The sequence below is a fragment of the Phaethon lepturus genome, unplaced genomic scaffold (assembly GCF_000687285.1).
Source record: "Phaethon lepturus isolate BGI_N335 unplaced genomic scaffold, ASM68728v1 scaffold7869, whole genome shotgun sequence".
Taxonomy (NCBI): domain Eukaryota; kingdom Metazoa; phylum Chordata; class Aves; order Phaethontiformes; family Phaethontidae; genus Phaethon; species Phaethon lepturus.
This window is the reverse complement of record NW_010565597.1, coordinates 34,130-55,123: the sequence shown is the minus strand read 5'-3', so window position 1 is coordinate 55,123 and position 20,994 is coordinate 34,130. Positions and strand designations below refer to the sequence as shown.

Below are 20,994 nucleotides of genomic sequence, written 5' to 3'. Positions count from 1 at the left end.
TCCAAAAGAACAAAACAATGTTGAAGAGAATTTTATGGTGTCCAAGTATTTAGTGACTGAAAAATTGAAAGTTGCGGGAAACTGGTTAAAAATAAAAGAAAGTCTGTTTATGTTCAAAAGAAGGGCTTTAAATCCTGCAAGTGGAGCTGTGCCAGTGATTGGGCTGCCGGTACTTCACATGTGTGTAGTTTGTTGCTGTAAATCACTTGTAGCATGACAGCCCCTAGATGTGTTTCTGCCAGAGCCAAAGATAATGACTTTCTGACTCTTAGAGTTTCTTCTTAATACCAAATAAGTCATTTAATTACCAGAGGATTAAGGGTGAGGCAAAACAAATGATAAATTCTGGTTGCTGGCAGGAGACCATAAATAATGCTAATACTCCCTTTTTAATGTCTTTGCAGATTTCAAACCTGTACATATATGACACTGTCCTCCTGTTGGCAAATGCCTTTCATAAGAAGCTGGAGGACAGGAAGTGGCACAGCATGGCCAGCCTCACCTGCATCAGGAAGAACTCTAAACCCTGGCAAGGAGGACGATCCATGCTGGAAACTATTAAGAAGGTATCTTTTCTCTGTATTTCCTCACCTTTAATTTCTAAAATACTTGTATTAGGCAATATTTCCCTCTGAGGCATGTAATTCTTGCCAGTACCAGCAGTGTCTTTTCAAAGCAATAGTTTTGAGGTATTTATGCCTTCTGAATGCAAATAACCTATATTTGAAATTAAGTCAATGAGTTTGTTTACCAAATCCATCAAACTAGTAGAATTTTCAAGTACAAATAATATCCCATTGGAAAAAAAAAAAGTGTCACAGGTTAGAAAGTAAAGCAGATAAATTTTCTATTTTATTTGTAAAAGGAAAAAAAAGGTTGCAGAATTGCACTTGCGTAATGTTCTGTGGAATTTGCTGTTGCACTGCCATTGACATTAATATAGTGAAATAATGGAAACAAGTGAGGAAACCCCTAACTCATCTAGTTTACTTCCTGACATTGCAGAACTGTTCCTTATAACAGTCTATACAGTGTTTTATCTTAATGTTAACCTCTTGTTATTTCCATGTGATTATTATTTCATACCTTAATCATGCTCATGCCCAAGATGCTTTTCCTGTTCTTCAGTCTTTAAAGATATTTTTTTCTTAGTTATTCCCTTTCTCCATGATGTTTACAGCTTCCATATACTTAGAGGCAATTATCACAGCCTTCCGGGCTAGTATTTAGTCAAAATATGCATAGGTTTGTAGTTTACCCTTCCCTGTAAATTATTCAGTTCAGTCTCCTTGTGTTATTGATGTCTTTCATAAAACTGCCTTCTCATTTGTGTGCATGTACTTCCTGGTAATGTACACTTACATTTAAAGTGCTGGCAGTGCCTACATTGTGAAGAAAATATAAAAACAGAACAGTAAAAAAAAAAATTCTAAAATGGTGCTTTATTTATGGCTTTCATTAAAAGGACATAAAAAATAATTCAAAATACAACTTTATTTCAAGAAGTTGCCGTTCTGCATTAGGTCTTAACTACATCAGAAATTATGATGATGAGAGCAAAACATAAGGCTCCTTTGAACACTGCTTATTCTTTTCCCCAGTCCCGGGTCAATCTGCATTAGCTCAGAAATAACAGTTCAAGGCTTTCTTCGGTGGCTGTCCCCAGTTTCCATTCTAATAGTCCAAAGTCATGAGACTGCAAGGGTAATCCAGGATAAATTTCTTATTTCAGGTGCAGGATATGGCTTTAAGGGACTTTAAACTGTATTGCTCTTAACCTATCAGAACAATTTCAAATTGACATTTGGCAGTCCCATGTATTTTAAGCTATGTTTCAGGCAAGACAGGTTCTGTAACTTTTTATATCAACTTGCATTTTGTAAATACTATTGCATTAATAAACTACAAGCTATTTCTACTTACTGAAATCCGAATAGGATGCCTGAGCCAGAAAAGTCAAAATACCCACTTCCACTTTAGAATTAGAATTTACTATCTAAGCTGGAGTTTCAGGCAAAGTCTGGTAGCCCTACTAGCATCTCTAAATTTAGAAGTACTCCACCATGGAAAGGGCTGCTGACTGTTTTGCATTATGATTATATGCTTGCGTGTGTTGTTTGTGGATGTGATCTGATCCTGTTCTACAAAAACATCCTTTATGCTGTTTGTTACCACTATCTCATCTCTTTGCATCTCAAACAGAGTTTATTCCATTCTTTGCCATATCATCCTAGCTATCTAGTTTATCTTCTTCCAATTCTCTCCTCCTAAAATGATGTGATTAATAAAACAAACTCCTTTTGTGACCTTTCACAGAAGAGCTACACTGTGGTGAAGATCAATTTATGTAGCTCTTAACCCTGAAACATTAAGAAAATAGACAGGAGTATGAAAGCACTCAAGAAGGCAGGAGCAAGTGGAAATTCCAGAGCTGTGGTTAGCTTGCTAGAAAATTAATAACATTTCAAGGAAATTCCTGATGTGTGCAGCTAACCAGGCTTGCATCCTGTTGTTTTTGGATTTCTCTGCTATTTGAATGAGATGGCTTTGATAAGAAGCCATTTTGCTGGTGTACTGGATAATCCAAATACTCCTTATATTGTTTTGTTCCGGCAGAGATGAATGTCTAAAAGTAACATGCTAAAATTGAAAGTCAAAATTGAATCCAAAATGAAATACAAAAATTTCCTCTGTGTGTATGTCTGTGCCATTTCAATCCCTAGGCAGAGTAAAGCTAAAGATTGCAGCTGAGGGCTGGAATTGCAGAAGAAAGAGGAATTCTGCTTTAGTTTTGTGGTCTACCTTCCCTTTTGTTTCACTACAGCACAGATGTAGAAGAACTTCAGGATCGCAGCTGTGTACTTTTGAAATTAAAAAGTTGACCTTGATGAATGTCTGATGAGGTATCAAAAAACCAATAAAATTAAAAAGTAATGAAAGGAAAAATAAAAAATACTTCATCTCTTCTTGAGAATCCTTCTATTTTCTATCTTTTTTTTTTCTTTAAACATCTTTTCTTTCCTGTCATCTTGGAACATCCTCTAAAACTAACTGAAATAAGAAGCTTTTTCTCAAAACCATACCTTTTTCCTTAATTTTGAAAGAAAAGAGGAAAAAGTTACCACATGATATTTAAACAGTTTCTGAATAAAAGGTTCAGGTTTTCATTTTGAAATCATCACTGTTTCAAAGATATAGTGTGTAATGGAATATCATAAGAAGATATAGTTCAGGGTGAAGATACGTTCTGAGATTTCTTAAATGCTCCTGGAAAAAGAACTTCCATCCTCTGCACAAATTTAACTCTACCTTTATAACAACCTGTACCGCAGAGCTGGAATCTCCATCTTGTTCCAGATTGTCCCTCACCTCTATGTAGTTTCAGTGGGTGTCGCATTGGTAGCCAAGTATGGTGGTGGTAGGGGAAGAGTTAAGGAAGAGATGCCTAATTCCAGCCTGCCTGCCTTAGAAAAGGACTAACAACTGAAGTAGCTGTTCTCCTCGCAGCAGCAAAGTGGAGATGATGTTGCCATCTACTGCTGCGCACAACTGAGTTATTGCTGCTAAAAAAGGCAGGAAAAAACTAGTTCTAGAAGAAGTTTGGGGGGTGAGGGGGGCAGATCTATGTTCTAGAATCAGAGATCCAGAAACGGGAATATCTGGTAGTGTTTTAGCTGCAGAGGGAATCTCTTTCTGATTTCTGGAGGAGAAAATAAGAAAAGACATGGGAAATCTTTATATGCTACACACTGAAGAAGGTAAGAGAATGAATGCTGATGTTCTACCTGCAGCAGCACTTCTTAAAAATAGGAGAACTCTGGTGGTAAACTAACTTATTTCTTTATGATTAATGAGCTAATAGGGAAGAACAGGGAATGTGGGGGAATTAGTTTCAGACGTTTCTTGAAATGGCAAAATAGCTCTCTAAATCATTCCCAATTGTCATTTGTTACTTTTCACAGTTGAACATTTGATTCCTGCATCGCTATTTCTACGAACAACTCCAAAAGCTGTTTTCTGTGTGAATTCAGTTGATTGGACAAAGCCTGAAAATACGTTTCAAGCCCACTAACATTATTAAAATCTAATATCTGTTTCTACCCATTCTGGAACTGAATAAATAGTTAAATTCATCAGGAAATACAATCCTTCTAATGAATTTGGCCAGCTCGAGCAATTAGTTCTAAATTCACTTCTGTAATAGCAACTATTCTGAAACACATGCTCACTTGTTTATTTCTCAGTAAAGCTATTTCACAGCAAGAGAAATAAGTATTACTAGAAAATGATTCTTCTGTTGGAAAAATTAATCTTCCCGAATAGCCTGAGAATAAATGTAAGTAGGATTATATGGAGGATCAACTCAGAAAAATGACATCAAGTTACTGCATATATCTTCCCTCATGCTTACCTGATCTCTTCCCAGTCACATTTGTTTAGCTCACTGAGAAACAGCAAATTTTTAGTGCTAGCAGCAACGTAGAGCCTATTCCTTTCTGGAAAATGAGCTGTACCTTGTGCTGTTTCATGAATCATGGGTGGAATTGTCAACTAGTTCTGGTCTGAGAAATGTCAGTGGTGTTTAGTGGTGACGTGCAAAAAAGATGTCAAATTGTTTTTCAGGCAGTAGATTAGGCTTTCTTCACTAACAGCTAAAAAAGGTGTGTTGAGTTGAAAACTCAACAATGTTTTCAATATCAAATTTTTTCAAGAATAAAATATGAAACTCATATTTAATGCTTTATAGCATTTTTTTTCTGCCTGTAACCACATTTTTTTCCTTAATTGCAAAATAACTACTATCTGAGCATAACCATATTTTGAAAAAAAGAGGGAGATTGAACAGGAACAATGAGAGCAAGTACAATATTTTATAACTGATGATTGGCAAGCTGACATTCCCAGTGAGGTCCTGACTGTTGGGTAAATAGTGCTTTCTTCAGGGACTTACAATATAGTAGTACCTAAGCATATATAATTGTAGTTTATCTTGCCAGTCTAGACGGAACTCAAGTAGGCTTTAACTATATTGCCAAGCTTTACAACAGCTCTGCAAAGCCCAGAGCAGTGATCAGAAACATAAGTAAAACATTTTTGTTCTAACAACTGACATTTCCCTCTTCAGTTTTACATGTGTCAGGAAATTGCATGGTTGTGGCTCAACCTTAGAGGAATTTGAGAGAGTAGATGATAAATCTGTCTTCATTTTTCCCCAAATAGCATTGTTTCTGTAAGTTAAATGGAATGAAAAATTTCTTTGGCTCTTACCCATTGTCATAATTAACACTAAAACTTGGAAAAATCTCATCAGGAAGTTACTGGATCAGTAGCTGTCATTTCCTCTGTGATCTCCTTCCACTATGTATTAGCGGAGGGATAAAACACATGCCATAGATCAAGTAAGTGTTTTAGAGGGTTCCACACTTTGAAAGGCTGCAGAAAAATTGGAGCTGAGTCCTGAAACTCTTCCTTAGGCAATACACTGTCCCACTCCGTCAGCCCTACGCAACAAAACAGGATCATGTAAGACTTGTAAAAGAGCTGTGTGGGACAATAAGGACTAGAAGAGGGCAATAACAGGATTGCCTGTCCTGCAGGTCCAGCTGGGTAGGTCCCACATAGGGAGGAGGCATCAGGACCTCCAAGAAGTTTCCTATCAGATTTAGTCTTGCTGTTGGCATTATATGGGCAGTTTTTCATGGTTTTGTCTTTCTGCCTCTGCCCTTTCCAAGCCAGGAGTGTTCCCATCTAATCTGAGCTCTTATTACACTATTTGCAGATGTACACAGTCTAGGAAAGAAAGTTCTAATCAAAGACACTCTTACGTGAGAAACTTTCAAAGCATGATAAAATTGGAAAAATAGATAAATGAGGAAAAAAACGTTGTTATGGCTACCTCTGGATTGCAGACAAATAAAAATAACAGACTTACAGTTTGTAACTTGTCGCAACAGTTGCAGCCATTTAAAAATCAAGGTAAATAAACTTACACAATGGTTTTGGGTAGAGATTCAATTCCAAAATATGGTAGGTAAATCTGTTAACCTGTACTGTATGTTAGGGTACGTGTATTTCTAAATAATCCTGTGTTTTCTTAAAAAGTGGATTTCATTACTTTGTATGTAAGTGAGGTAAAATACTTCTTCAAATTATCTGCTTCTAAATTGCTGTCTCAAGTCTCAAAAAATCTTTTACATTTTAAACATGATTCTATTTTCGTGTCTCATAAATTATTGGGAGCACCCTCAATGTGGAAAATAAAGTCACTTTAATTTACTATATTGAAAGTTCCCAATTTAAAACTACATTGTCACAAAATAAGAAAAAAAGAAAATACATTCTGCTGTACAAAGCATCTGTGTTAACACATTTTATTTTCTTTGTTAAATATTTCCTTTTTTTAAATAATTTTGTCCAGTTTTCCCTTCCTTTTTCCAGACCTTGCTTGTGGCTCACTTGAAATTATGGTGCAGCTCAGGTGGTCTGTAACAGTTTAAATAATTTTCATACTTTATCTACCTTAGACCCACAGGTTTAATTAGTACCATGGGGGCAAAACTTTTAGGAAGTAATATAGGAAATACAAAGCATAATATAATAAAAGTAGTATATGGTAAGGGGTGCAGGGCTAGGAACAAATGTATACTGTCAGGGAGGGCAAGTCAGCCAGTTAAAGGCTTTTGGGGGGGTCAGATGGGGATCCCAAGCCTTGCAAATATGTGCTGCTTTGCAGGCATTTCTACATCACGTGTACCATGAAATTCTGGCTTAATTAATCGAAAAGCCAGATGAGACCATGTAACAAAAAAGTCATGTGGAACAGGTTTCTATTTATGGTTCGTGAATAGGATGTAGTCAAATTTAAGTTAGCAGAAAAGGTTTATATTTGTGAAACTCAGTTATTCACCCAAGGATATGTTCAAATGATTTTGCAGGTAAACACCAGCTCACTCTGTCATTACTCTGAACCAGCCAGAGGTGTGCTAACCCCAATCTAACAGCCATGAAGGTGTGATTATTTCAGGATTGTGCTCAAGCTAATAAGTAACCTCAGTGTCATATTAACCATGGACACGTGTATCAAAATTGCCTGGCTGGCTCTCATTGAGGGCGAAATGACCTGGAGTCTTTCTGCAAATGACTGTACAGATGTACCCTTAATCAGGATGTTGTTTTTTCTATTTAAATTTTTATTTTTATTCTAGTATCTCATCCAAAAAGTAAATATTACAGAAAAGATTAAAAAGTATATACACAAAGTATTATCTTGTTTTTAACTGAAAATGGCACTTCATGAAACATGTATGTGTTATTCCCTAACAATACTAGTCTCTAGTAAGTTTTAAAGCTATTATCTCAATAATCAACTTCCTTATTTTTATTATAATCATATTAAAGTTTTATAAAAGGATGACCACATTTTGTTAGTTCATACTAATCTGCAATGAATATGCAAATTTTGTACTCCTACCTGGATTTTCTCCAAACTGAAGATGTGAGAATACAGCTTTAAAAATCGTTATTCAGCAAGGCTCATGTGCTTAGCTAGGTAGCTTATATTGCAATTGTTTATTTTCCATTTTTTTTCAGTTCAAACAATAAAGCTATTAACTGAAAGAGCAATCACAACTGCAAAACTCTTGCCTTATGTTTGGAAGAAAATGTATGCATTTCATATGGTTTTACACCAGAGGCAAATTTTTTTCTTATGCATACTTAAAATATTGTTCAAGTTTCTTGGAGGAAGTGGGTTAAACATCTAATTTTCCCTAAATCTGAAAACTGAAGAATTTTTTTAGGGCTAAAGGTTTTCATTATAGGCATTTCAAGTGGCTGTCTTGGTTTTACAGTTCAGGTCATCACAGTTCTTATACAAAGATGAAATGTGTGTCATGTTGAATTAACCCTGGAATATATTTTGAGTATTGTTGTGGCAAGTATATTCCTTTCAACTCTGATTCTTTATAGTAAATATTCACTGTTTCATCTTTAGTATTTTAACCCCTTCTGACTAAAATGTAAAAAAGTAAAAGCAAGCTTTGAAAACATGCTGTATTATTGCTCATCTCATGCATTCTTAGCAGTAAGGAAAAGTTGTGGAGGAAAACAGAAAAATCGCTATATTAATCTAGACAAGTCCCTTTTCATTTGTGCAGATCACTTAGGTGTTTTTTGATCCAAACATAACTTGACCAAAACCTCACCCTGATCTTATGTGGAAAACTCTTTTGGCTGAGAAACTTTTGGGGGGCGGGGAAGTAAAAATAAACAAAAATAATTTTTGTGTAATTTCTTCTATGTATTTGTGTTTAGTTTTGCTTCCACTAAAATTAGTTGCAAAAGTTTTGGTTGTTTTTTTTTTCTTTAATGGAGCAAGAATATCTATACATATATGCTGATGGATCAAAGAACAAAAATTGGAGTGCAAATACATTAAGAGTAAGGAGTAAGACTTGTGCTTGTATTGCACCTGCTTAGCATTGCTGAGTTTGATTCTTCTGTGAAGAGCATAAATGATGCAGGAACAATTTAGTCTTCAGAATTTTTAGGGAAATGTGGTCTTTGGAAAACTGTCCTAATTCTGGTAGTTGTATATATTCGGCGTAGTTAGTCCACAAATGATTTGAAGAAACAGAAGGTTATTATAATTGGGTACTTCTGAGTTTTCACTCCATTCTCCTTTTTTTCCAATAGGGTGGAGTGAACGGCTTGACTGGAGAACTGGAATTTGCAGAAAATGGGGGGAATCCCAATGTGCATTTTGAAATTTTGGGGACAAATTATGGAGAAGATCTTGGCAGAGGCATCCGCAAGGTGAGGCTACATTTATTCAAACGAGACTATTTTTGCTGATCTTTTAAAAATCTTTCTTGTGTTTCATGTTAATAGAAAAGTATTTGATGGCAGATAACATGGTGTTGTGTATTGTTAAGAGGAGTAAAAAATGGGAGAGAAGTCTTGAATTTCTAGATACTCACCTATTTTTTTATTGCAGAGAGGCCTCGCAGTAGGTCATATTGATCAAGATGTTGTTTGTAATACAGAATACATTAAGCTGCTGGTTGACAAAAGACCAGTGAAAGCTGTTGGTTTGTAACCCTTGCAACCCATTTCCAAAATAGCAGATTTTACTTAGAATTATGTTTAGAGCACCCGAATTGACACCTGATACTTATGGTCAAAGTGGGAACCTCCAACTGCTAGATAGTTACAAATGGTGGGTACAGAAAGACAGTATCTGTTGCAACACAGACAACACTTCTGTAATCTCTTGTCTTCATGAAATAAGTACATGATGGTTTAGTAGAAATTAACTTTCATAGAATATGTGTAATGTTATGTATTCAACTGCCAGACACAGTCTGAATACTTGGACTTGTACACCATTTCCTCAAACAATCTATCTCCAGCAAAATTACCTTTTTTTGATATTTCAGTTTTGCTAGTCTGTAAAAATAAATTTAAGCCCCTTGTGAAGAATAGTGGAAGCAGATCTCTCTTTGCAATGCATGTTCTTAAGTTTGGACAACTGCCCATCTGGGATGGCAAAAATAGCAAAAATCATATGGTACCTCTTAGGAAAACAAAAGACTAATAGGCTTTTAGAGGAGCAGCTCCCCCTGAAAGACAGACCTCCTGAAAAATAATACCAAGATCTCTTCATTTAGTGTATCAGATCACACTGGGGGGAATTTGTATGTGAGGAACCTGAATTGATTGTCTGAAAGCAAATGACAGAGAAAGTTAACTTAGTATATGTAAACTGGTTCCATGCATCAGTGTCATTACATGATGAAGTAGATCATTTGTCTGCATACCTTCTGCAGTAACGGATAACTGCTCTGAAAGAAGAGAGAGATAAATAAGAAGCTAAAAGTGTGTCTCAATTCCTGAAATTCCTCCTTTCCTGCTGTTTCATCTGTTGTCAGTACCTTAATGTACACATGTGCCTATAGCTATGTCACCTTGAGCAGAGGTCCTGACAGTTCCTTAGGAAGCTAAACAGAACTGGATTTTGTTGCTATCTGGAGGTACGCTTCACAAAGTCTTTAGGTGACCAGAATGTTGGATGAATCCTTATTCCCTCAACTACAAATTTAGTCTCTTTCAACATATTTTGACTTGATTTATCTTCCATGCTATGCATTGAGGAGCTATTTATTCTTTAGAGCAACCAGGTAGTCCTCCCTAAGACAAATCTGTACCTCTTCATTTAATTAAATTGGTTGACTTTGGTTTTTTACTTCAGCCCTGTCCGGGTGAATGCCTCAGTGAAGCATTAAATTGTGTTCTTCCATTTCACAAAAAGATAGACAAGAGAGAGATCCACAGAAAGGTCTTGGAAATATAGAAGTACAAAAAGACTTCCTAACCTTTCTGACTCTTTTCTGATGGTATAATTAAGATTTATACTGCAGATTTCAACTATAGTACAGTTTACTTTTAAAGAGGACATTAACGACCGTGGGCAAAAATTATGCAAAACAATGAGATAGTACAAACAGGCTTTTTGCACCTTCCTTGTTTACCTACCCTTTATCATAGTTCAAGGACAGAGGCATTCCCTGTCTTTGAATGGAAATAGATTTGAAGTTGGTCAAAGAGAATAGTTTTGCACAAAACACATGAAACACAGTGTCAACAAGACTCTGTCCAAGAGAAAAGCAAAGGTAAAAGACACTGAAGTATGTATTTTTTTTCTGTTTGCCGAAATGAACGTTTAAAATGTAATATACAGATTATAAGAAAATTTTCCTGTTGAAGGTTGTGCTATGAATGTCTATCCTTAGAGTTTTGTGATGTGCTGCAGCTGGTTAAAAAGAAGAAACTATCCAGAGCAGAACGGATTTAATCTGTTCCAATTTTTCTTCTAAACAACATTCAGTGATCCAGAGAAAGCTTTAGAAAGAGTCCTGGTGTAGGGACAGGAATTTTCTTTGAAAGAAATTTCTGTATATATTGTGAGAATGTGGTAATTGTTCCTGGAAGTGCTTTCAAAAAAAAAAAATCAAAATAATTCCAATTAATGTTGTATTTTTTTTTCACAAAATTGAATCATAAAAGGATTTAAAATAAATATAGTATTTATAATCAATGTCACAAAGTTAAAAAAAATAAGCTGGGGATCCTAAAACATTTACAACAGAGAGAGAGAAGAAAATTTTTAAGGAGAGAGTGCCATATATTGGTTTTACTCTTTTAACAAACGAGTTTTTTCTTTGATTAGGTTTTACTTTACAGTATATGAGCCACTAGTGTTGGAAGCAAATCATAACATTACAGGAGTCAGATATATTTTTGTCAGCTACACTAATGAAAGTGCACTTCAGATTTTCATGTATTTAGTGCTCTGACTACAGAACTACCTAACTATTTTTATTTCTCAACTCTAGTGGAAGCAGCTGCAATTAGCAGACTGACTGAAATTTCTAAACAAATGCATTTTCCCTAATTAACATGTTTCCAAGTACTTTTATAGGAGATGAGAGGTGAAATCACGACAAAAGGCCCATCGAAGTCATTGGGACCAGAAGTTCACACCAAGTCAAGTGTGTAAAGAATTTTTTTTTTTTTTCTCCCCCCTGAGGAACAATCAATTGATTTTAATTAAAGCAAGTAAAATTTTCACACACTTGAATTTCTCAAGAGTCCAAATTCTGCTTGAAATCAGTTCTGTTTGGGTTTGGAAGTCATTTGGTTACTTTTGAAAAGTTCACTTATATTCACAGGTTAATATTCCTAGGACTTGAAAAAGCAAACAATTTAGGTAAACACCAAGAATTCATGTTTGGTTTTATTGGCCAAATTAAGCCATATGTCTAGCAGAAACTGTCTGCAAGTCCTCTCCTTCAACTTTTACAGGTTACTGTCATACCTGGAAAGCAGTGGGAGCATTCAGGTTCATTGCGTTGGGGTCCTTCATCTAGTGACAAGTTAGCAAATTTAGGAATGGGATTTTCCTGAAATGCAGATTTTGTATCATTATGTCTATAAATGCCATCCATCACCTTGCCAGCCATCGATCACTTAGGCTATATGTGTCGCCAGAGTCAGGTACTTGGAGTAATACAGTCAGATGGCTGCCAGATACTGATTTTATTGACACCAGTGGTGTTACTGTCCCAAAGGAACTGCAGAAAAATTCTTGTTTTTACACATCATGTGGTGGCTTGCATTTGTGTGAATATAGTTATACTCAGTGGGAGACATGGGTGTATTTCTGACATTTCTCTTTCAGCATTTGTCTGTTGGTATTTGACATTTGAGTATGTATTCTTTGACATTTAAATTTCAGTGCAATACTTTTATCTATACTGTTGAAATAAAAGCTGCCATTCCTGTGAATAACCATCCAACAAACAAATGAACAAAAGGGGGTTGATAGCTCAGAGGAGCACTGTCTTATATCTTACTGGTGTAGAAATGAAATGTTTTTCATGCTTCTTCCACTGCTCCTTGTAATTCAGAATTGGCTCATCCTCAGAGGCTCTGTGCTACCCCTTTTGAAGTTTAGAGGACTTTTTTCTTGTTCCCACACTGGTTTTCTTACCACATGTGGCCATTTGGAGATCGTGGTGCATTTTGCTCAGCCTCAGATATCCCTGTTAGTGTACATCCACCTCCTGTGCATCCCTCTTCTTTTCTGAAGGTGGTTTCTGTTGTTTCTTCCCTGTGGGAGAATGAGATGACATGCCAGGCTCTCGCATCTATTCCGCTGTGCACCAGGATGTCCATGTCAAGGCTTTCTTTGCCTTCAGGACACCTAGGGATGCCTCGGAGCAAGGATAGAGCTGTGGGCATGCAGAAAAACAGATACCCTGGGTGGGGCACTTCAGTACGCTTCAAGCCCTCAGCATTTGTCTGGTAGGATTGTAGGGCTCTATCCTAAATGCTTTAAATTTTATGACCTTAAGGAGGAAATGTTATCTATTTTAATCTGAGGGATATCTGTAGTGGAAAGCATTTCATGGGAATGTGACTGAAGGCCTTTTTGTCCATAATGCCTGACAGATGTGTTCCCCTCTCCTTCTGCCACCGTGAAAGGCAGGGCCTTCCCTGTGGAGTCAATGCATGCAGGTTTTTATTTCACATATTATTAAGGGTTACATGGAACATTCTATAGCTGTGTTATTTGTTCAGAGATAGGAAAATTATATTCCATTTTTTGGTTTTGGTCTAGTAAAATAATTGCTACTTCCACTTCATCTGAGAACAGTTTTTGATTACAATAGTGGCATTGCTTTGTTATCTGGTATATAATGTTTTCTTACGTTTGCATCATGAAGCAACATATATTCCAAGTGTATATTTTGATCTTGGGGAAGTTGCTGTCTCTTCTTATAAGTCAAGACTTATTTTTTGCATCTTTTCTCACCTATTCCCTTTTGCTTCATTAGGTAAGAAGTTATACAGCTCTACTAACACTTATTAACTAACACTATTTAATAACCAAGAGCAGACAAAATGTTTTATTCTTGGTTAGCTTCTTGATTAGCTACTTGACGTAAATGAAGGGTTCACCTCTTACCTTTGTGATTATGATCAAAGGTAGAGCTCTGTAATGTGATTTTCAAAAAATGTATATATATCAGCACCTGGTACTTTAGGGTGTGATCTGTTTGAGCTGTTTCTAAAGGTTGACATGCAATTTATGATGTGACTGGAGGACACTTGCAATTTACAGAGACATTGTTGATGGTGTATTTTCTAGTGAGTTGAAAAGAAATGTTGCTATGTCTGACTAGTGTTGATAAACTGCCCTTAGTGTTGATAAGAAAGATGGATCACAGTACTAACATGATACTCTTTCTAAAGTGACTTTAAATACATGCGCAGACTGCTAGAAATGAAATTAAATACTTAGTACTAAAGGTAAGGGGGTAATTAAATACCTTGGTGAACTGGGACCTGTTGTTCCAGTTCAGCATAGTACTTAAATCTGCTGTAAACCTACTGAAGAGTACCATTTCCTTCCTTTATTTAGTGCTATGCAATAGATGAAGATATAATAACTCATTGTTTACTTTCTGCTAGCTTCTGCAAATCTTTTGTGAAATTTCAGGGAAATTTAATTTGTCTGGAAGGTGTTGTGAATTTGCATGTTATCGCAATGAAACTAGTGTTAGTAGAGAACTGTGATTTACTTGAAAATGCACTTCTATTTAGCTTAAAAGTCAAACGAAATGCATATTTGAGTCTAATGAAAAACAGAAAAAATTGGATCTATCCATAATTGTATTCTTGAATTTTTAAAAGATTTAACAGTTTTTAAAATTTCCCTCTCTTGGCTTTTGAATAAAGAATTTTCTTTCTAAATCTGTGACTGCAGAAAGAAACACAGTAATCAATAGTGCACCATCTGGTGAATTTGCCAGGTTTTGGACTCTCTGCATCAGTTGCCGGGGAGCAGAAATCTAAATCTTGGTGCTGTCCAGGTGCCTGCCCTGACCCCAGGTTGTTTGTCTGGATGAGTGGGTGTTTCAGTGTTCATAACTGCGTAAGTTATGAACTGTTCATAAGTGCAAAGTAAAGAAGCCAGAGATATATTCGATGGTTTGGTGGATGCTGCCACAGGAATATGGAAGACTAAGGTTCAAGTCCTTCCTCTGGTGATCGTTAATAAATGCAGAGCAGAGCTGCTACCACAGGCAGTGTTATGAGCAACCTGTTCCCTATTAATTATTCACCTGTGGAGCAGGACATCACAGAATCTTTAAGATTGGAAAAGGCCTTTAAGATCATCAAGTCCAACCATCAACCCAACACCACCATGCCCCTTAAACCATACCCTGAAGTGCCACATCTACATGTTTTTTGAACACCTCCAGTGATGGTGACTCCACCACCTCCCTGGGCAGCCTGTTCCAGTGCTTGACCTCTCTGTAAATAATTTTTTCCTAATATCCAATCTAAACCTCCCCTGGCACAACTTGAGGCCATTTCCTCTCATCCTATTGCTAGGTCCTTGGGAGAAGAGATCAACACCCTCGTCGCCACAACCCCCTTTCAGGTAGTTGTGGAAAGCGATAAGGTCTCCTCTCAGCCTCCTCTTCTCCAGACTAAACAACCCCAGGTCCCTCAGCCGCTCCCCATAAGACTTGTGCTCCAGACCCCCCACTCGCTTCGTTGCCCTTCTCTGGACACGCTCCAGCACCTCAGCATCCTTCTTGTAGTGAGGGGCCCAAAACTGAACACAGCATTCGAGGTGCGGCCTCACCAGTGCTGAGTACAGGGGCACCATCACTTCCCTGCTCCTGCTGGCCACACTATTCCTGATACATCTGCCAGGAATACATGAGAACCACGATCAGGTTTATGAGCAAATTCACCCAGAATACAAACTCTCAAACTTGAAACTAATGCCCACAAAGCCAAGGCAAACATAGTGTAATAGAGACATATTAACCCACCTGTTTCTCCTTAGAAGCAGCACAGTCAGCCATGTCTGCTGAGCACCAGTGTGCTCGGGCATTTCAACATGGCAGGACCTATTGTAAAACAGGTGATTTTAGGCTGTAGGACAAGTGGGTGTCCAGAATTCCCAGTCTAGAATAAGGTTGGGTGTGTGGTTTAAAAGTCACCTCAACTAAGATACAGATTTATCCAGTTTTCATCATGCAGGTGAATGGCTTTTAGCATTGACATTTATAGGGCTCGAGGAGTGGGTTTTGAACCCCCCAAAAAAATCTTTCAAGCCTCTGAGTAACTATAGCACTCTGGAATGAAGGGGGGTTTGCTCCTGCATTGGGAACACTGGGGAAAAAGGGAAAATGCAGGGTGGCAGGAGAGGAGAGTGCAATGGGACCCTGGGGAGAAGCATTGATGTCAAACAGAAATATCCCATGGGGCCTTGGCGTTCTGTAGTATTTCTGCTGGCAATGTTGGCAGGGAAGAGTCCATCTCTCTTTTGCTTAGAATTTCCATTCTTGTCAAAACTGGTATGAATGTTCTTACTGAAAACTGCTTTCAGTGGATTGGGAACTGCGTATTTTGACTGATTGCTTTCATTACAAAGAGACAAATCTTTTTTAAGTGCTTTAAATTGTATAGTTTCATGGGTTTTATTCATTTTTGTTCATCGGGATAAGAGGTTACGTTTTACCTGTCTCCTGTTGAAAATGTAGTTGTCTTGACAGCAAAGAACAGGAGAAGTATTTTCCACTTTCAAAGCTGTGTTTTTAATTTCCTGTAATATCTTGTTATGACAATGGAAACTTAAGAAAGATCAGTCAAAAAATAATAATAGAAAAAACAAAACAACTAGGAGTTGTATCAGTAACTCCTGTTTTCTGCTGATGCTGCTAGGCAAGTGCCGAACCACAGAGGCTCCTATGTGATTATTCTGTGTTTCAAAATGGGCACAAGAACAAAGAATGATACGGAACTTCATTCATTTCTTTTTTGCAGCAGAGGTTTTTTCGTCCTGAAAAATTTTGCATAGCAGAAATAGCATGGTGGTTTTTTAATAATTCCAGTTGGAAAGAGAAATTGATTTGAATGTCGGTCAGGTTCATGTAGAATGTGAAACTTAATTTGTATCCATTAGACATTTTTCCTTCATTTTTGGGTTCCTCTCTTCTTCATGAACTGCTTACAGTTGACCACAGGTCAAACAGGCCAAGACATTATATCACTTCTGTTTTTCCAAACTCAATATTTGCAATTAGTAACCCTTTACAGGTTTTAGTATGATTGGTTGGGCTACTTTTGAAACACCTTTCCTATGGTTATATGGCTTTTTCTTCTACTTGAGTAACTGTGAAAACCTTCTGCTGAACATGAATTCAGCAGAACTGGCTGGCAAGTTGTAGTGATTTTTTATCCTCAAATATTTCAGCTGAGCAAATTAGCTTTGTAACTCACTTCGGAGATTTGAAGTGCTTGGGAACTTTGAAGTGCCTCAGAACTGACATTTTGAATAATGTCAAAAGAAACTGTGTATGATTTAAGAATGGACTTAATGCTTCATTGACCTCTCAGGCAGTAATGCTTCTATGTGATTTTGGAAATCCCATTAGGGACTTCTCTTCATCTTTAAGGGAGCACTCAGTGGGTGCTGCTTCAAGAATGTGGTTCATCATCCTTGAAATTAATATGATAAAACACTTAGCCTAACTTGGAATTACTTGTTTTAAGGTAGGAATTCTCAATAAATTATAGGTACATTTCAGAATAAAAGTTTTCAATGTTTGCTTTTTGCTCTTTAGAGGTGGTTTGGTTTTGATCAAAGCTACCATCTGATGAAAATTGCTTCATTACAAGAATACTTGTAACTGGAACAAATATACATTTTCCAGTAGTAGTAAGAAGTAATATGTGCATTTAACCCTCCATTAATCCAAAAGAAGATGGTGTTGTAGCTAGTTTATCATGTGAAGAGGGAGACAATAACTATATATTCAGTAAGTTGAAAATTTCCATCCAAATTTGGATGGAAATTGGGTATGCTAGTAAAAAATAACTATTAATTGGAAAACCATGTAGACAGGAGAAAGGGATGATAAAAAAATTGAGCTGCTGTTTTTAACAGGAGGCATGGAGAGATGGTAGTAGGAAATAAGTTATTTAGGTTTAGCTTTTGAGGGTGGTGAAGGGTATTGTTCAGTTCTCAGAATTAAGAGCTCAGTGTTCAGCCTTGGGAAGGCGGATGCATCTAAGGGTTATAACACAGATCTTAGTTCATAGTACATGGAAATAGATTTACACAGATTTCACAAGATTTGGTAAATTCCTTTTTTCTTCAAAAACTACAAGCCAAAACTGACACAGTTAAATGTCCTGCTAACCATGTCTCTCCATGATAATAAATCACAGAATTGTAGAACAGCCCAGGTTAGACTTCAAAGATCATCTGGTCCAACCTTTCAATAAATTGTTTCTAATTTGCACATTTTTGTGAAGGACTTCTTGAAGGCTGTGCTGTCTTGTAGGCAGACAAATGTCAGATGAGCCCCTATGGTATATCTGAAAGGCCTGGAAGGCTCATATGGATCAAAACTTTGCTGGTACAAGTTTTAAAGTAGGCAGAACTGTCTTCTTTCACAGTAAGATCTCTTTGTTTCAAGTTAGCCTATTAGCAGGAAAATATGAAAACCCGTCTTACTAGATGCTGAATATTCCTGTATAGAAGAGATGAAAGCAAGTTGATTTGGATTTTGTTCAGGTTGTGGGGGTTTTGGTTTTTGTGGGGTTTTTGTTTTTGGGTTTTTTTTTTGTGGAAAGACTGTATTTCATTGAGCATGATGCTGAAGGATATTTTGTTGACAGTAGCAGGCAGTATTTTCCTGCAGTGGGGTAAGTGGGCCTGATAAGCCCAGTGACCTTTGCCTCTCTGGCCATGTTTCTGTGTCACGTTCCTCTAAAGCGGGGAGAGCCCAAAACCAAATATTTACTCCCTTTAGTCCTCTCTCCACAGGCTGTGGGATCTAGAGGAGCTAGCCAAGTCATAAGCTGATTGGGGAAACTGGTAATTGAACTCAATGAAAATGTAGGGCTGGATTTCCACTGTGGATTTCTGCTGAGAGCACCCTCTGTATATCTATCTATATATATGTAATATAAATTACCCTCAGCCTCCACAGCCATGGGAGTAGATTTACAGTGGGCAGGAATGTGAAAACATCCATGAATCTGTTAAATGCTCCCAAATTCATCAGAAGGACGTAGGCATCTATAGGCAAGTGTCAGAAAGAGTTACATTAGCAGAGTCAAGGGTCGGCTGTCCCCTGGTGAGAGGAGAATGGTGCCCACCAGGGAGAACAGCTTGAGTCAAGGGGAGTCTCATGTTTGGGTTGGAAGAGAAAATGCACGTGGATACAGCGGTTAGCTAGAAACAAAGAGGAGCAATGACGCTTTGAACTGTGGAAATTGCTTTCCACTGTTGTTAGCACAACACAGCTGAAAGTACAGTAAATCTTTGTTGTGGAGTTTTTAAGACGGATAAGAAACTAATAGCGATATTTGAGAAGACAAAGAGAAATATCCCTGTGATTTCAACTTGCATGCTGTTTCATTGTTTATAATGTAGTTTCCAGCTAAATTACTCAGCTTATGCATTTCAAAATATGGCAGAGTTTACTATCCATAAATCATCATTTGTAAACTAAGTTTTCAATTACTTTTTCTTATCTACCAAAAGAACTTCAGAAGTAGAAGTGATATGTCCTTTTGTCTCAATATTGCATTTATGGCAATGCTGAGATATATTTCCCATAAAGTGGTTATATCTGGAGCTTGCAATTAAAAGAATATTAAAAGTAATTTCCAGAGATAAACAGTTACTTCTGTGTAATTGGTAAGGGCTACCTCCTTGCATCTTTTGAGTTCTTTACAAATAATAAAGATGAGGATGATGAAGCTTTTGATGACTTCATAATATTTATAGTTCTTTCACAATGCTGAAAGATTTTTATGATTCAGCCTTAAAATTACAGTGCTGAGATTTTTGCCTGTTCTAAAGTTGTGCTATAATGCCTTAATCAAAGGACAAGTTACAGTAAAAATTAATAATACTCTTGTCATGGTGTATTCCCGCTTTAAAATGCGCAGCAGAAGTAATAGAAAAAGTGGTATGTATTAAGTCTCCAATGCTTTACATTTTCATCTCAGTAAACAGAATGAATTAAATTTGATAGAACCTCTTTTTTTAAAAAATAAAGCTTTCCAGGAAATTGTAAGCACTAACAAGGCTTTGAAACTCTTAGACTAGAAGTAAAGGGGGGGGGAATATAATGTTTTAAGGAATTTGGCAAGGTGTGTCTGGCACCTGTGGGAGATGTCTGTTAGAAAACAGTCTCATCATCATTTCCAATCCTACTTCTCTCAGTTCCTCAAAATCTGTGAAACCTATTATGGCTGATTCTATCTCAAGTATAGCAGTGGATAGACTATTTTTCTTGTGTAAACAGAAAAGGATAGGATGGAATAAATTGCAGAAGGCCTTCTGAAATTTGAGAAAAATATAATGTAATGTACCGAAACCGGTATGTTTGATTAAAAAAAAATAAACAGATGTTGATAACATTTGGATTTAAACTAATAACTTACTAGCTATAACTAATAACTTTATCAACAGAAGCATATATTGAGAGTCAAGGGCATGCCACAGGAAATGGTGTCTCCCTTAAATCCCTGGAAATAAAACCCCTTGTTTTTTCATGGACTTATCTGACATTTCTGCCTGGGAGAGATGTATAAAGAGCCCAAAGCAAAACCAGAAATTAGGAGCTGAGCTGTAGCTAGAACAATAAATAAAGGTATTATTGCAGATGTTGCTGGAGTTATCTCCCCTATTACTGCCACACCCTGTTTTTCTGTGCTAATCATGCTACTCTTTATGTGTGTTATCTTTGTGCTTCCAATTCATTTATCTGCTGCTTTGCCTCTGTATTTCTTCCATCCATCTTTGCTTCCTCATTGTGTTCCTTGAAGCTCAGATCTAGTCTCTACTTCATTTCCCTATCCATGCTGAACCAGGCTGCTTCTGCACCTTATCTAGTCATAAAGCTATTAGTCTGAAATGCTGGATTCTTGTTTGTTTGATTGGGGGTTTTGTTTTTTTTTTAATGCACTTCTATAATAATTAACGTACTTATAGCTCATAAAAATCTGATTTAAAGTATGCATTCTAATAGAGTGCCTTAATAATGAGCCATAAGTGGTTTATATGAATATTATATGAAAAATATATGAAAAATATATTAATATTTTCATGTAATCTGCAGTTTGTATACACCTCTACTGACTGATTTTGTATTATAACCTGATTGCTTTTAAAAATAATAGAATTATATTTTAAAAACTTGATACTAGTGTTTTACATCAGTTTGGCTCCAGAATGTTTCAGTACTCTAAACTTATTAGTATTCTGAATTAGTACTCAGGTACTCTTAGCCTTCTAAATTTATTAGCTACTGATAAAATGTGTGATTTCCACGTTGAATGTGCATGTCGGAGATCTCATTAGTCAGTTTATTTTAAGCTGTGTATTATATG

The 20,994-nt window shown here is 36.7% G+C and overlaps 1 protein-coding gene across 1 annotated transcript in view; it reads left to right on the top strand.

Moving 5' to 3' along the window:
* The window catches only part of LOC104627127, a gene marked incomplete at its 5' end in the record, with an annotated part of 31,532 nt that overhangs the window by 5,072 nt on the left and 5,466 nt on the right, over positions 1 to 20,994 (top strand). Inside the window, 2 exons of the mRNA XM_010295237.1 lie at positions 405 to 566; positions 8,695 to 8,814. Coding sequence (XP_010293539.1) covers positions 405 to 566; positions 8,695 to 8,814 — 282 coding nt within the window. The remainder of the gene's footprint in view (positions 1 to 404; positions 567 to 8,694; positions 8,815 to 20,994) is intronic.